This window comes from Strix aluco, chromosome 16 (assembly GCF_031877795.1).
Source record: "Strix aluco isolate bStrAlu1 chromosome 16, bStrAlu1.hap1, whole genome shotgun sequence".
NCBI lineage: Eukaryota > Metazoa > Chordata > Aves > Strigiformes > Strigidae > Strix > Strix aluco.
In genome coordinates this window covers 18,979,510-18,993,563 of record NC_133946.1, presented here as the reverse complement: position 1 = coordinate 18,993,563, position 14,054 = coordinate 18,979,510, and the positions used below count along the sequence as shown (strand labels likewise).

At 37.6% G+C, this 14,054-nt stretch overlaps 1 protein-coding gene across 1 annotated transcript in view; it reads left to right on the top strand.

Annotated features, from left to right (window-relative positions):
* Positions 1-12,556, top strand: part of MUC2 (mucin 2, oligomeric mucus/gel-forming) — a 49,780-nt gene extending 37,224 nt beyond the window's left edge. The window contains exons 34-51 of the mRNA XM_074841880.1: positions 1,088-1,262; positions 1,825-2,072; positions 3,196-3,379; positions 3,511-3,715; positions 4,340-4,518; positions 4,765-4,767; positions 5,168-5,237; positions 5,549-5,649; positions 5,815-5,846; positions 6,014-6,191; positions 6,803-6,907; positions 7,511-7,551; positions 8,205-8,327; positions 8,783-8,881; positions 9,534-9,662; positions 10,340-10,379; positions 10,661-10,790; positions 12,189-12,556. Of these exons, the coding sequence (XP_074697981.1) occupies positions 1,088-1,262; positions 1,825-2,072; positions 3,196-3,379; positions 3,511-3,715; positions 4,340-4,518; positions 4,765-4,767; positions 5,168-5,237; positions 5,549-5,649; positions 5,815-5,846; positions 6,014-6,191; positions 6,803-6,907; positions 7,511-7,551; positions 8,205-8,327; positions 8,783-8,881; positions 9,534-9,662; positions 10,340-10,379; positions 10,661-10,790; positions 12,189-12,444 (2,298 nt within the window). The 3' untranslated portion in view covers positions 12,445-12,556. The remainder of the gene's footprint in view (positions 1-1,087; positions 1,263-1,824; positions 2,073-3,195; positions 3,380-3,510; positions 3,716-4,339; positions 4,519-4,764; positions 4,768-5,167; positions 5,238-5,548; positions 5,650-5,814; positions 5,847-6,013; positions 6,192-6,802; positions 6,908-7,510; positions 7,552-8,204; positions 8,328-8,782; positions 8,882-9,533; positions 9,663-10,339; positions 10,380-10,660; positions 10,791-12,188) is intronic.
* The last annotated feature ends 1,498 nt before the right edge of the window (positions 12,557-14,054 follow it).

Here is a 14,054-nt window from a genome sequence, read left to right as displayed (position 1 = left end):
TAGGAACATACAGAGTTGGTGTTAATCTGGATAGAAAAGGAAGTATCAGTCCATTCTATTCCCTTCTGTTTTCTTGGGTATCAACATGACTTCCAATGATCTTCAGTTTGATATCTTATATACTGCTATGAATTCTTCAGGGATATTTTTAAAAAGGCTTTCTTCAAGAGAATCTATCACTGCTCTATGTTTCTCTTCATTGTAGGAAGGCTTTGATGAAGAGGTAACTAAGGGCTAAGTGGTTCTAAAGTATCATTTCTCTTTCTGCTTTTGAATAGGTCCAGAGTGGGGAAAAGTTGTTTGTGTGTTTACAGTACTGCCCAACAAGAAACCACTGTACTATTCTGAGTTTGGAATGAGGTTATACTTCATCATAGTCTGGTTTCAGGAGAGGACTGTGAAACAGATCACCACATTCAAATGCTTGTGAAATTTGAGTTCTGAGTTTTTTGGAACCCTCCACATCTGAGACAGACAAGCTAATGTTTTTTATATTTCTAAAGCCTCCTCACAGCTTAAATGTCTACCAACTTGCTCAGTAGATATGCAGGGAGAAAAATTGTACATGGCTGAAAAACTGGTGGAAGGTAGAAAAATTGTATACAGTCAGAATGTATGCACATAACCACCTTAGACATTACTCCCCAAATAACTTTATTTATCTGTGTAGCTTTAGCTGTTAATCTGTTCTAGGCATTCATGGAAGGGGATTGACCATATATTGATCACTGATATTGATTGGGGTCTTTCACTGTTGATGAGAGAGGGATAAGATCAGATCAGACATCTAACTTTTAGGTAGCTGAAACTAAAAATGTCAATTCCCACTTCAGGTTACTGGCTTGACTTTTATAAGTAATGCTTTTCACTTAGCAGCCCTCCGTAGTGCTAGCTCATTTTGCAGGCCTTGATGGTGCTGACTGCTGCACTTCCTTCCCATTTTCAGACTTCTGGTGGGCAAAAAATTGTCAATAATCATATGGCATTTTAAAACTCTTCAAAAGTTATACAGGCATAACTGTTGTCAGTCCCACTGCTTCATAAGGTTTGTCTCTCTCTTCCCCCTCCCTTCTCTTTCCAAACACAGCCAGGTGAGTCGTGGTGGCTCTGTGACTGCTTTCAGGCAATATGTATAGAAGACAACATAATCCAGGTGGTTCCCATAGTCTGTAATCCACCTCCTAAACCTACATGTGCCAATGGACTTTCTCCTGTGCAAGTCATTGATGAGGATGGATGCTGCTGGCACTGGGAGTGTGATTGTAAGTATATATTTTGTTGAATATTTTATCTCCTGTGGGAACAATATTACTGTCAAGAGCAACAATATTTATCAAGGGACAAGTATCGCACAAGGCTGTGACCCTCAGACTTGTAGTGTTCTGTTTGGTGTGCTTAATTGTTTCTTTTTAGCTAATCGGGGACTTGTACTTAAATTACCATCATTGCTACATAGCTATTGTGTTAGTAGAATAAATTGGTCTCCCAAGGCAGGATTTAAGTGTCCGGATGCAGACATCTACAGGCTGGAAGCCTACATGTAAATTACTTGTTCAGACTATTGGTAAAGTTACAGCTAGGGTGCAGTTAATCCTATTCTCAGTTGTCTATCAGAAATGTCAGATGACCTGTGCCCTGAAAGTGCCTGCTTTTCTCTGTTATTGATGAGTTCTAGATAATGAGCTCATGCATTGACATATACACTCTAAAAATCTAAATATTTAAGTTAGATGAGATGAATCCCACGCTTACAGATTTTGTTTGTAGTCTGATCTGATTCTGTATGTTGCCATAAGAAGCTAACCTAGCTGTACATTTTTGTAGGCTACTGCACTGGCTGGGGAGACCCACATTACATGACTTTTGATGGACTGTACTACAGTTATCAAGGGAATTGTACATACGTCCTTGTGGAGGAGATTAATAAGAAAGTTGACAACTTTGGTGTCTACATTGATAACTACCATTGTGATGCACGGGATGTAGTCTCCTGTCCTCGAACACTCATTGTGAGACACGAGACTCAGGAAGTGCGCATGGCAACAGTCAAACCTAATACTCTACAAGTAGAGGTATTGGATAATGTTACCTTCGGTTTCTTGATTAAGATACTAGTACAGCCTCAACCTGTACATTGTGAACATATTCACAATGTTAGAAAAAAAATTTAAAAGGAATCTGTGGTTTAGATTTAATATCAGTTTGGATTATAAAATAGGACATCTCTGAAGGACTGCTTTTGTGGCTCTGAATATGGGGAAAAAATTCTACAACTTCTTCCCTTTTTAAGCTCAAGTATTTGCCTCATCTCTCCTAAATACACAAACATGGACAAATTGCTAAGAGTTAAGGATATAAAATAAATTAATTTATAATTAATATTAATGTAACAAAAGAAGAGAATAAATGTTGAATGGGAGGATACAATGTAAACTAGGCGTAACAATAAAGTACTGGGCTTAAGCATTTTTTAGAAGTACCATTGCTAGCTTTGATTGGTGTCACCTTTTTAATTTTTCAGAATAGGGGCACTTATGCATTTGTTTTGTTGATAAATATGATGGCCCAGCTTTGGGGCTTCAAAACTGGGTGAGAAGAGTTCATTTTCAGGCTTTTGTGGAGTTTTTGTCCATTACTGTGTGGGTATATTACAAGTTAGTTTGCAGCATATTTATGAAAATTTGCAACATTTAGACCTGTACAAAGCAAGGAAAACTGCCACTGCTGAGTAAAAGTAGTAATGTTAGTTCCATAGATATATCATGGCTACTGTATTTAAATAAATGATACAGATTTTGGTTTATTTCTTTCATTTAATTTTCCTACAAGCATGTTCCCTTTATGCCAAGAAAGTTAGAACAGTGTGCACTAGGAATTTAGGAGAATTTTATATTGCACTTTCATAGGGTGTCCTCAATGCCATAGTCACCCTAATAAATCTGTTGAGTGTTGGAATTTAGCTGGTTTTAACTCTGAATTTTAGCCTGGTTTATCAGCAGCTCATAGGCCTATTCTTTGACTCAGAAAAGTTCGACTTTCCAGTAAAATAAAAAGAAACACAGGGATACTTGTTACAAACTTAAAGCACATTATTTGCCTTTACATTCTACCTCCAATGCAAAGTAATGAACAGGCAATGGTTTTCTAAAGTCAAACTAAATATAAGCCTCTTTTCTGTTTTCTTTTATTTATTAGGTAACAGTAAACAAACAGGCAGTGGCTTTGCCTTATAAAAAATTTGGCTTGACTATCTATGAGTCAGGCATAAATCGTGTAGTGGAAATCCCTGAACTAAAGATGAATGTGACCTACAATGGCTTGTCCTTTTCCATCAGAATGCCCTACAGCCTGTTTGGTAACAACACTCATGGACAGTGCGGTAAGGCTTACTCTTGTAATTTTTGTACTCTCGGAAAACCACAAACAGATAAATGACAGCCTTGCCACAAAGATGAATGGAATTTCATAACAAATCTGTGAGTGAATTCTTTCTCCCATTACCAATTTTAGGTACTTGCAATAACAACACGGCAGATGACTGCATGTTGCCGAATGGAAACATTGCAGAAAACTGTCAAACCATGGCAGATCATTGGCAAGTTGTTGATCCCTCCAAACCACAGTGCTCTCCAGGCTTAACTCCTACAAAAGCACCTATCACAACCCCAGTGAAGCCTTGCAAAGAATCTTTAATCTGCGAGCTTCTTCTGGGAAGGTACACATTCCTCTGGGGGTTATGAGGCTTTAATCTTCAAATTAAGTGGCAATTTTAGGATTCATTTCTCAATAAAAAGTGTTTCTAACTATCGCTCCATTTCTTGTAGCTTTGTGAGTTGCTTCCATTCTTTTTACTGTTTCTAGATGTCATTCTTTGCTGACAGTTTGCTTCCAACCCTCTGGCTGCTACATTAACCTTTCTTGATGTTCTCATGTTATTCTGTGCTGTCTGCCTTCCATTGTCCTATGCTCTTGCCTTTTCCCATACTCAGCAGAAACCATAGTCCAATGAAAACAGAGGTCTTCATTTTTAGAGTGTTGTGTTAGAATTTAAAAAAAAAAAAATCAACCAAAATGTCTTTAGAAAAGTAGTTCATGTTTAGAGTCGATAATATTCATGTAGCTCCTGGACAGAAAATATCGGTGCCTGTTTTGTAGGCGAGGGGAGAATGCTTTAAGCTATGTTGAAAAGTTACAATCTAGATAAGTGCTCTTAGTAAAAATGCCTCACTAATAGTCCTTGTTCACATCTCCTTAAGCACCACTGTTGCCACATGTTATGTACATTGAAGAATTTATGGATTATTCAATAACTAATAATGATAAATGTTTCTGCCTCTAGTGTGTTCGAGCCATGCCATGGCTTTGTCGAGCCTGAAAAGTACTATGCAGCCTGCGTATTTGATAGTTGTGTGCTTCCCAACTTAGACCTGGAATGCTCAAGTCTGCAGATCTATGCCGCCACCTGTGCTGATCAAAGTGTGTGCATTGACTGGAGAAGTCACACCAATGGCGTTTGCTGTAAGTATTTTGCTGTTTATCTTGAACTATTAGGGAAGCATATATGGAACTTTTTTGGCAATAATGTCCTCACAGTAAGTCATACTGCTTTCCGAGCAATGAAGACATCAATAAATCACACCAGCTACTTAAGTAATTTTACAGGTGACATTTTTAACAATGGAAATGATAAATCAGCCTGCAAAAATATACATCTATTGACTGTGCCAGAAATACCTGTATCAGTAGATACTTTTTTGTACACAGGCAGTTTTGTGCTTTGCAGCTATCAGCAGATCACTCTGTATTTAGTGACATATGAATTCATTTTCAGCTGTAGTAAGATGACAGAGGGTAGGAATACACTCCCCTCTGAGAACTTGTGCAAAAGAGACTGAAATGATGAAAAAAATTGTAATCAAGATGTAGACTCTTGGCTTTATCTCCTTAACGTAAAGTATGGTGCTATATCTCTATGGCTAAATTGAGTAAGATAATTTCATTCAGAATCATGAGTCTGATATCTGTTTTTTTTCCTCTTCGCTTCTCAAGATTGTCAAAGATACATAGGAAAATGAGTAGTCAGTGTTTAATTTCTCGGCATAAGGTCATGGGGCTTTGATATGATATTGTTATTGAGCTCTTCCTCCTTTTTATTCTCCCATTCCAGCTTATAAATGCCCCTCAGATAAAGAATACAGAGCATGTGGTCCTCTTAAAGAGCCAACCTGCAAATCAAGGTAAATAATTTCTTCACTGTTAGTTATAGTTCATACAACTGTTCAGTCACATCTAATGCACAGGTGGATGAGAGAAATCAGCCTCCTGTCATGTCTTAAATTGACTGTCAGATTTGGTACCACTGTCCTAAATCTGTATGCCTGTACTGTTTATGTTGTTTGGCTATACCAAACTTGAACACTGACAATCCCTAAATCACAAATGTGCAGATCATCTGCCCCTGTATCTCCGGTGAAAGGTTATTTGGCATAATCCTCCTCCCCATGCCTATGACACTCTTGGTGTACCTCTGATATTTTGTCTCGTGCAGTCAACAAAATGAAACTTCAACTAAACAAGTGGAAGGCTGTTTCTGTCCTAATGGAACAATGCTGTATGACTCTGGTGTGGATGTCTGTGTGAAAACCTGTGGTGAGTATTACTGCTTCACTTGGATGCATGTTTGTTTCCTCTTTGTTGTTTCCTTCTCAATGTATGCAACATAGATCTGACTGTATGCAGTACTCATACAACAAATAGTAGAGATATCTACTGTTCTATGAGTGGTAATGGAAATTTATTTTTATATTTTCACAGGCTGTGTTGGAGTGGATAAGATACCAAGAGAGGTATGCTGCCATATACTTTTGTATTTCAAGTAGAGGCTGGGGGTGAGGAGAGGAGACTGGTCTCCACTGATCCAGTCTTGTTTTGTGGTCTCCCCATTCTTGTTTTTACTTCTGTTCTTTTAAATTGGTAACCCTGCCGTCACTCACTTTGTTTTCCTTAATGGCAGTTTGGGGAAAAGTTTACTATAGACTGTCAGGACTGTATTTGCCTGGAAGGTGGAAGTGGCATTGTGTGTGAGCCTCATGTATGTGCCAAACAAAATAAGACCAGTTGTGATGGAGAAGGCTTCTATGAGGTCAACGAAGTCAATTCTGAGGACTTCTGCTGCCCCATCGTCACCTGTAGTGAGTTTATACTTTGTTTCTAATCTTTCTATACCTTTTAGAAATAGAAAGCAAAAGAGAACTGAACTATTTTAGCACCAGAGACCTGCAGCAGGGAGTCACAAAATAGTATCTTTCCTCACGCTTTTTAAAATCAGCTTGCCCACTGTTAGGGAAAATATGTTTTAATATTGCATTGACTCAGCATAATTGAATTTACAATTATGGGATTCAACATAACTGAGTCTATCATTATTGAGTTCACAACCACAATTAATTCAAGTAAAATGCAGAGAGATTATGAAATTGTATGTGGGTTTTCATTTTGCAACAGTTGCCTACAACCTTGGAGACAGTAATGGTTGTCCACTTCTACTCTGCAAAGAATTGTGATTTTTTTTTTACACTTGGTAATTACATAGTAGAAAAAGTTTCATAAACTAGTGCAGTCCTCCAGTCCAGTGTCTGAATTCACTAGGAAAAATATGTTCTCTTTCTGCAATTTGTTTCTTTGAAGAGGTTCTGGACTGTTTCCTAGCAATGGAAAGTCTATCCTAAGATAGACTAAGATAGATGTCCATTTCTAGTAGCTGTGATTTAGTGTACTTTCTGGCTTATTCCTTTTTTTTCAGAATGCAATACAAGCTTGTGTACAACTAAAGCCCCCAAATGTACACTGGGATTTGAAGTCCATTCTCATATTCCCAGTGGTCACTGCTGTCCTGTGTACGAGTGTGGTAAGTCCCTTGAAAATATATAAATATATTACAATTATTAGCATTATATATTACATAATTTAGCATCAGGGTAAGACTGTATGCAATAGCCTATTGAAAGAGGAACTAAACACAGTCAGATTCTACAAATTGGTTACTGTTAACATTGGTTACTACTGCTGTGATTATGAAGAGCAACTATGAAATCAGATATAGCTCAGGTGGCTCAAGTTCAATTTTCCTGGTTGTAAATACATGTGAAGACAGCTACAGAATTAACTGGGACTGTAGTCTCACCTTAATCTAGCAAAATGTCCCCGTAAGCATCCCCAGTAGAATATAACTTTACAAAAGGTAATTGAAACAAGGAACTACTTGTACCTTTTAAGTGGACATTCTTGGCTATGAGTTGGATTGTGTATACTGGGTCAAATCTTCCTCCCTTTTTGCACATGCAGTATTTATATATGTCATACCTGCTACCAGAAATGGGGAATAACCAATATATTTGACCATATTCATATATGATTCCTTGTGGAAGAACTTAGTTTGACTAGAGTGGGGTGAAAACCTTTTCTTTTTTTTCCCCCCTATGTAACCACCTAACTTCTTGTTTGTTAACAGTTCCCAAAAGGGTTTGTGTACATCAGAATGCTGAGTTCTTGGTAAGTTTCTATTTCAACAGTCTTCTGAAGATGCTTAAAAGACCAGTTAATATACTTTATCAGAAGTTCTACGAGGAGGGTTATCTAGCACAATCAATATTTTAGAAATTTTTTAATTCCTGTCAGGAGTTCATCAATTTCACAAAGCCTAAATCTTTTCTGAAAAGGTTGTTGTGTATGAAAGAGACCGAAGAGTTGTTTGTATATCAGTATCAGAAAGAGATTTGGGTTTAGAGTTAAGTGTGCACACATTTTAAGAAGTCAATCCACATCTGCTGTTAGCACATTATTGCAGTTTTAAGGCTCTGCTTTCAAAAATGAAAAGATTTGTAAATAAGTATTATTCTAAACAGACTTAGATTCCTAATAAATTCTGTTGGGTCTAGTAACTGTTTTATTGCAGATATTTGTACACCTGTCTTTTTAACATCTGAGTTTATAATTGCTATATAGGACTTCAATAAACACACATGTTAAATTAAATCCAGTATTTCAAATGTTGTCTTCATAAATGGCTAGACATATAGCTATCCAATAGTCTTTATCATTGTTTCCTTTGCTATTGCTTGGTTTACAGATTTTTTGAAAAGTAAGAAATGTCTGTCACACGTGTCATATTAATATATGAACCATTTTTTTCTTAAAATTTATAGCCTAATTCCTCAGTCTTTGTTGATAAATGTCAGAATTGTTTCTGCACTAATGAAGTTAACGTCAGCACTCAACTGAATATAATCTCATGTGAACATATTCCGTGCAACACATATTGTGAACCGGTAAGTTAAAACAGACAAACAAAAAACCAAAATACCCATGTACGTTAAAAGTAGTTTGATCAATGAGTGGTATAAGTGAAGGACAGGAGCAGAAATCCAGAGTCCAACTCCAGCGTTGATGCCAACTGTCTGTGAGCTATCTAGTGCTTGAAGCTTGACTGTGTAACTTACAGTATTCAGTTCACATTGGGATGATTAGCTGGGAAATTTCTGTAGAGAAATTAATGGAGTGATATTTAATTATTAGGAATATTTTTTATAGTGCTTTAATTTATTCCATCCATAGCCTGCTTTTATTACTTGTCTTCCGTTGGGTTGGAACACAGAAAGACATAGAAAGGCACAAATCTAGAGTGCACTTCGAAGCATCATCAATTAATTCATTAGTATGTCTTCATTTATTTCTCAAAAATGAATGTATCGTGCTTTCATTCTTAATTAATTTTAATATCTAGGGATATGAACATCAACCAGTGAAAGGTGAATGTTGTGGAAGATGTGTGCAGACTAAGTGTGTTATACGTACAGCAAATAATTCGCACCTCATTTTGAGTGTAAGTATGCTCTACATCTTACATCTCTATCAAATTTGTAAAGTTCCCCCTTTCAGAGAGGGAACATCTCCTTGTCAGATGTAAGGCTTATTGTAAGTTTGCACCTAAAGATCAGAGGCTCACCTAAAGCAAAGCCTATCTACAATTTTTTGGCCTGAAGGAAGGACTCATTAAATCAAATTTTCTGGAAGGCTCTTCCTGTAATGACAAATCCAATGCCATTGGAAGGGTTTTTCTTGCCATGTCTGGAAGCTTGGGCTTTTTTATATGATTTGATTTCTGTGTACTGAAAAACACTGGTAAAACCTGCATATGAAACAATTTTATTACCCATGTAGGGTTAAATGTTAGGATTGTTCTTAATTGCCATATAACAGTTTAGCTTTCCCTGGGCAAAATCCATCGATGATTTAGTTAATAACTCTAACGTACTCTAAACACTTTAGAGGGATTTTTCTTTTCCAAGGGAATTACCATGTAAAATTGAAGATTCTATCCACATATGGCATACTGCAATACATGTAATAATCTGTATCCAAAACATAAAAATAATTGACTGGGAAACAAGAGGAAAGTCATTATCAGAGGACAGGAAAATTTCTGTCTGAGCTCCCTTCAACTTTCCTTATTACATTTTGTATTTTGCTTGCAGCCTGGAGAGTTTAAAAATGATCCCTACAACAACTGCACCATTTATAGCTGTGTAAAAGTCCACAACCAGTTTGTCTCTTCCACATCTGAGATTACCTGCCCAGCATTCAATGAGGAAAGCTGCAAACCTGTAAGTAAATATGGAAAACTTACCCTGTACTCAATGTATAGATTACTTCAGTTCAGTTCAGCCATCTAACTAGAAGCAAAAGTCAAATTAAACTCTGATGACCTTTCACCAAAGTTTCTCAGTCCCAAGGGCAAAAGTTTCTGCTGCATCCAAGCACAGACCTATAGAGTGTATAAAAAAAGATATCTGGGTGAGAGTTCAAGGCTTATAACTGGCAGCTGTCTCTCAGTAGCCAAAACACTGGTCAGCTCTGAGCTATAAAGTCCTCACTGACTGCTCTGTGTGGTGTCCTGTCAGAACAAGAACCATGTATTCTTGAATGTGACAGAAACACAAGCTCTTCAGTCAGTAGGCTGCTAGTAATACCGTGCATACTCCCCATGCAAATACAGAAGTCTCCGAGAAAACATTTTTTGGAATTGTTTCTGAGAAAAAATTGCAGGATGTTAACTGTAGACTTCCTTCCAAGCATTCTCTTTTTTTCCACAATCCCTTGTAAATCGGTAGATTTCAAGTCTTGAAGAGAGTATTATCTTTGTTTATTCAGATCAACGCTACAGTGTTTGCTGGTTATTTCCAGTCATTGAGAAATTGTTCTCCTCGGTTATTAGTCTAAAAGCCTCTTTAATACTGAAAAAGAAAATAATATTATTTTTCCTATTTCTTTGTTCTTTTAGGGAACTATTACATTCTTACCTAACGGTTGTTGCAAAACCTGTAAGTATGCCAGCGTACCTGAATCAACAATACAGAGAATTAATTTTCTTCTTAGATCAACCTATTTTCCAACCGTATGTTCGTATTTAAATAGATACTTCTGTATTTATGTTTGTTATTCCAAGCATTCACTGTCCAATCTCTCTGGGAAATTTTACACTGAAGCAGAAAAACCACTGAAGACAATACTTTGAGTGCACTAGTGAAGCTCAGAGAGCGCTGAACTGCAAGGAACTTCTGAAGCTGTTTCACTGAAACTATTTTCTAATCTTTCCCTATAGGTGCACCTCTGGATAGTACCTCACCATGCTCTGTCCGTGAGAGAAAAGACTTTATTGTCCATCGCGGTTGCCGCTCTGTGGACAGAGTTGTCATGACTGAATGTGAAGGAACATGTGGAACCTTCTCACTGTAAGTAAACTGATCGGACAATGAGATTTGAATTCTGCTGGCACAGAGCTTGTTTATATAAAAGGAACAATGAATAGGTAGACTACAGAATGGTAGAAGACCTGAAACTATCAACTCTCCAAACCATGGGCACAAAATAATGAAATCTGTGGCTGAACAGTTGATTCATCCTAATACAAAGCAGAAAAGTGTATTGACTTGCCTTTGGACTCAGACAGCTATAATAAGGTCTATTAATCTATTAAGAGCTGGCTTGGCTATCATTTGTGTCAGACTACCTTGATCTTCATCTCAGAAGAAAATGGATTATTTCCTGTAATGGGAATGAGCCCAGAGATCAGCCAGATCTGATGCTCATAAGCTGAAAAGCTGCTTCTCAATATTTAATGTCTAAAATGAAATACACATACATCTTTTAAAGGAAGATTGAAACACACACAATTTTTATACAGCAAAGAAATTAGAAAACAAATGCTTTAGGGTTGGTGATAGTAGAGTAGTTTGCCTGTACATTTTTCTGTGAAATGAGAGAATCTACAAGAAAGTGGCTAGTAGGACACCTGGTACTGAGCTACTAAAACAGTGGAAAAACATAATTCTAACTCCCCAAAGAAACTGTGATATGATGCCTATCACTGAATATGGCACAGGGCACCTTACAGGGGAGAAAACTGATCTTTAGTCTCAGATTGAACCCCAATTAGCAAGGGGGTTTATTAGTATTTTGAAATACCTTATCATCTTAGAACCTTGCTGTGGTGACCTCTGCACACAAATACAAGAAAAAGATGGCACTTGACACAGTTTGGAGCCTGATATTGACAGATTCTGCATGTTAGGAATGGTGTTTGGGAAGATGTTGAACACAAGGCCGCAAAATTACTTTGCTGTGAGATAGGAACAGAAAATGCTGCTGCTGCTTCCCCTTGCTGTTAACACTGCCTGTTTGGGATGTGCATTTTGATTCACATGATGCAATTGCAGCCCTTGTAGCAAATTGATTGATGCGATGCCATTGTAGCCACTTGTCTATGCAGTTTTCTTGTTCAGGTCAGGGCTTTGTCATTAATTGTTGATCTGGTGTATTTAACATCCATCAGCACTGGGATGAGGAGAGGAATCTAAGGAAGCTGGGCTCCTTCAACTCACTGGGTTTTTTTACTAGGACTTTGATACTAATTGTTTTACCAGAAAAAAATCTCGGCAAATGCAATGAATTTTAAAAGCATATTGTTATAACCACTGCTCTCTCAGATGAGCTTAACACTTCCATTAGCCACAACTGTGGCTCTTCTACATATTATTCCAAACCTCTCCCAGGAGTTTTGTACCTAATTTCACCCTCTCTTCTGTATGCTGGCTTCTGGCACAGAGTGATGTCATTTTCCATGTTAACAGATACTCTGCTGAGGCCAATTCCATGGACCACAGATGTTCCTGCTGCAGGGAATCAAAGACTACTGTGAAGAAAGTGAACCTGAAATGCCCCAATGGGCATTCAATTTCCCATAAGTATATATATGTGGAAAGCTGCAGCTGCCAAGACACCACATGCAGCACATCACACTCTAGAGAGTCGCGGAGCAGAGAAGAAAATGACAAGGCAAGCGCTTTGAACCGTATCAAGAGGGCCATCAGCTTAACATCACAATGAAGGGGAAAAAACCTACCAGCATTCAACTAAAAGGACTATGCACCATTCCCATCTTCCTTGACTGCTTTTGAACTTCGCTTTTCCCAGTTCCTTTATCCTGTTTGTTCTCCGATTGTTTTTAACAGTGCTCTATTTATTTGTGCACAAAATAAGAACACAAAATTGTATTCTTCCAAGTGCACAGCCTTTTGGATCCTTTTATAATCAGCTTATTTTCTCTGAATGATTAAAAGCACATTTCAAAAACCACGGGTTTTGTACTTATTCACGTGCTGTCTTGATGAGCCTGAGTTTTAAAAGAGAAGAAAAATTCTTTTTCAAGTTATAGGAGGTCAACTGACATACTTCCTAAATTTCTGGGGCATCTACCTCTCGCTCCTTAAAAACTGACATATCAGAAGTTACTGTCTGGAGGACCCAATGTGTAAGGTGGGACAGATTTGATGTTGTCTGCCAGAACAAGGCCAAAGATGAATAAAGCATCATGAAGTGATTCAGATGACTTGGAGAAACTTCTAGTTCAGCACCAGATCTCATTTTAGCAGAGCTGTGTATGTTAGAACTGTCTCAGTTCATCACAATTATGTATTTTCACTAAGAAAGTAGTCCCTCAACTATGAGAATATGAAGTTCAGTCAGTGTTTGAGTGATGTATAGTTAGTACTACAGTAAGAGGTCTCCAAATTCCAATGTTTGCAAAACAAATGCCCATCGCCAAGTTAATAATACAAGGCTTTACAGGAAATGGAGACAAATAGCCATTTTCGACATTCATTTGTCTCACAATAAAGGACACATCCAAAGGAGGTTAGCTGAATTGCATTCTAAAGTGCCTGTTTATCTGATCTTACTGTAAAGGGAGATGAAGGAGATTAGCTGAGAGATGGATATCTCTCTTGAATCTTCTGAAGTACAATGAGGGTAATCCACACCTTCTGTTGTGTGTGGAAAATGCTTTTGGTATTATTTTGGCTCTGTTAATGAACACTAATTGTGCTTTATCCTTCTGAGAACTTAAAGTAACTGCTTGATCCACAGCCAACCTGAATACAAACATCTTTGCTACCTAAAGGATTGATGGCACCATTTTGTGCTATTACTAGCCCTGCCAAATGTGTTGCAACTTAGAATGCAGACACTGGTAGGAATGCACAGAAAATGAAACCACAGAAGTTTTGCATCTTTAGAATATTATGATTAGAGAGGTAATTTGGGGGGGAAGGGGGGGAAGTTTTGTGAGCTTACAAAGCAAGCTTCAGAAATAATGAAGCCTGGTTTCTGCTTTAGTATGGGTTTCTAAGGATTTCTATCTCTAAGTCCATTGTGAGATGCGACTGAGACTTATCTCCTGGGCCATTTACAAGATGACTTTCCTCTGCAGAGTCTTTCTTGTCTAACAAATTCTGGGCTGACACTACAGCCATACTTTTCCTTGAGTCGTTTGCAAAAAACACTTTTCTCAAAATCTGTTGACATTTAGCTGTCTTTGAGATCTTAATTTTTGCAGTTAAATTTGGCTGATGGCAGCAAATACCTTCTGGAGACAAGGAGATACAAGGTGTGATCAAATCTGTCTTGTTTCCTATTAAAAAGAGTTAAAATATTCCAAG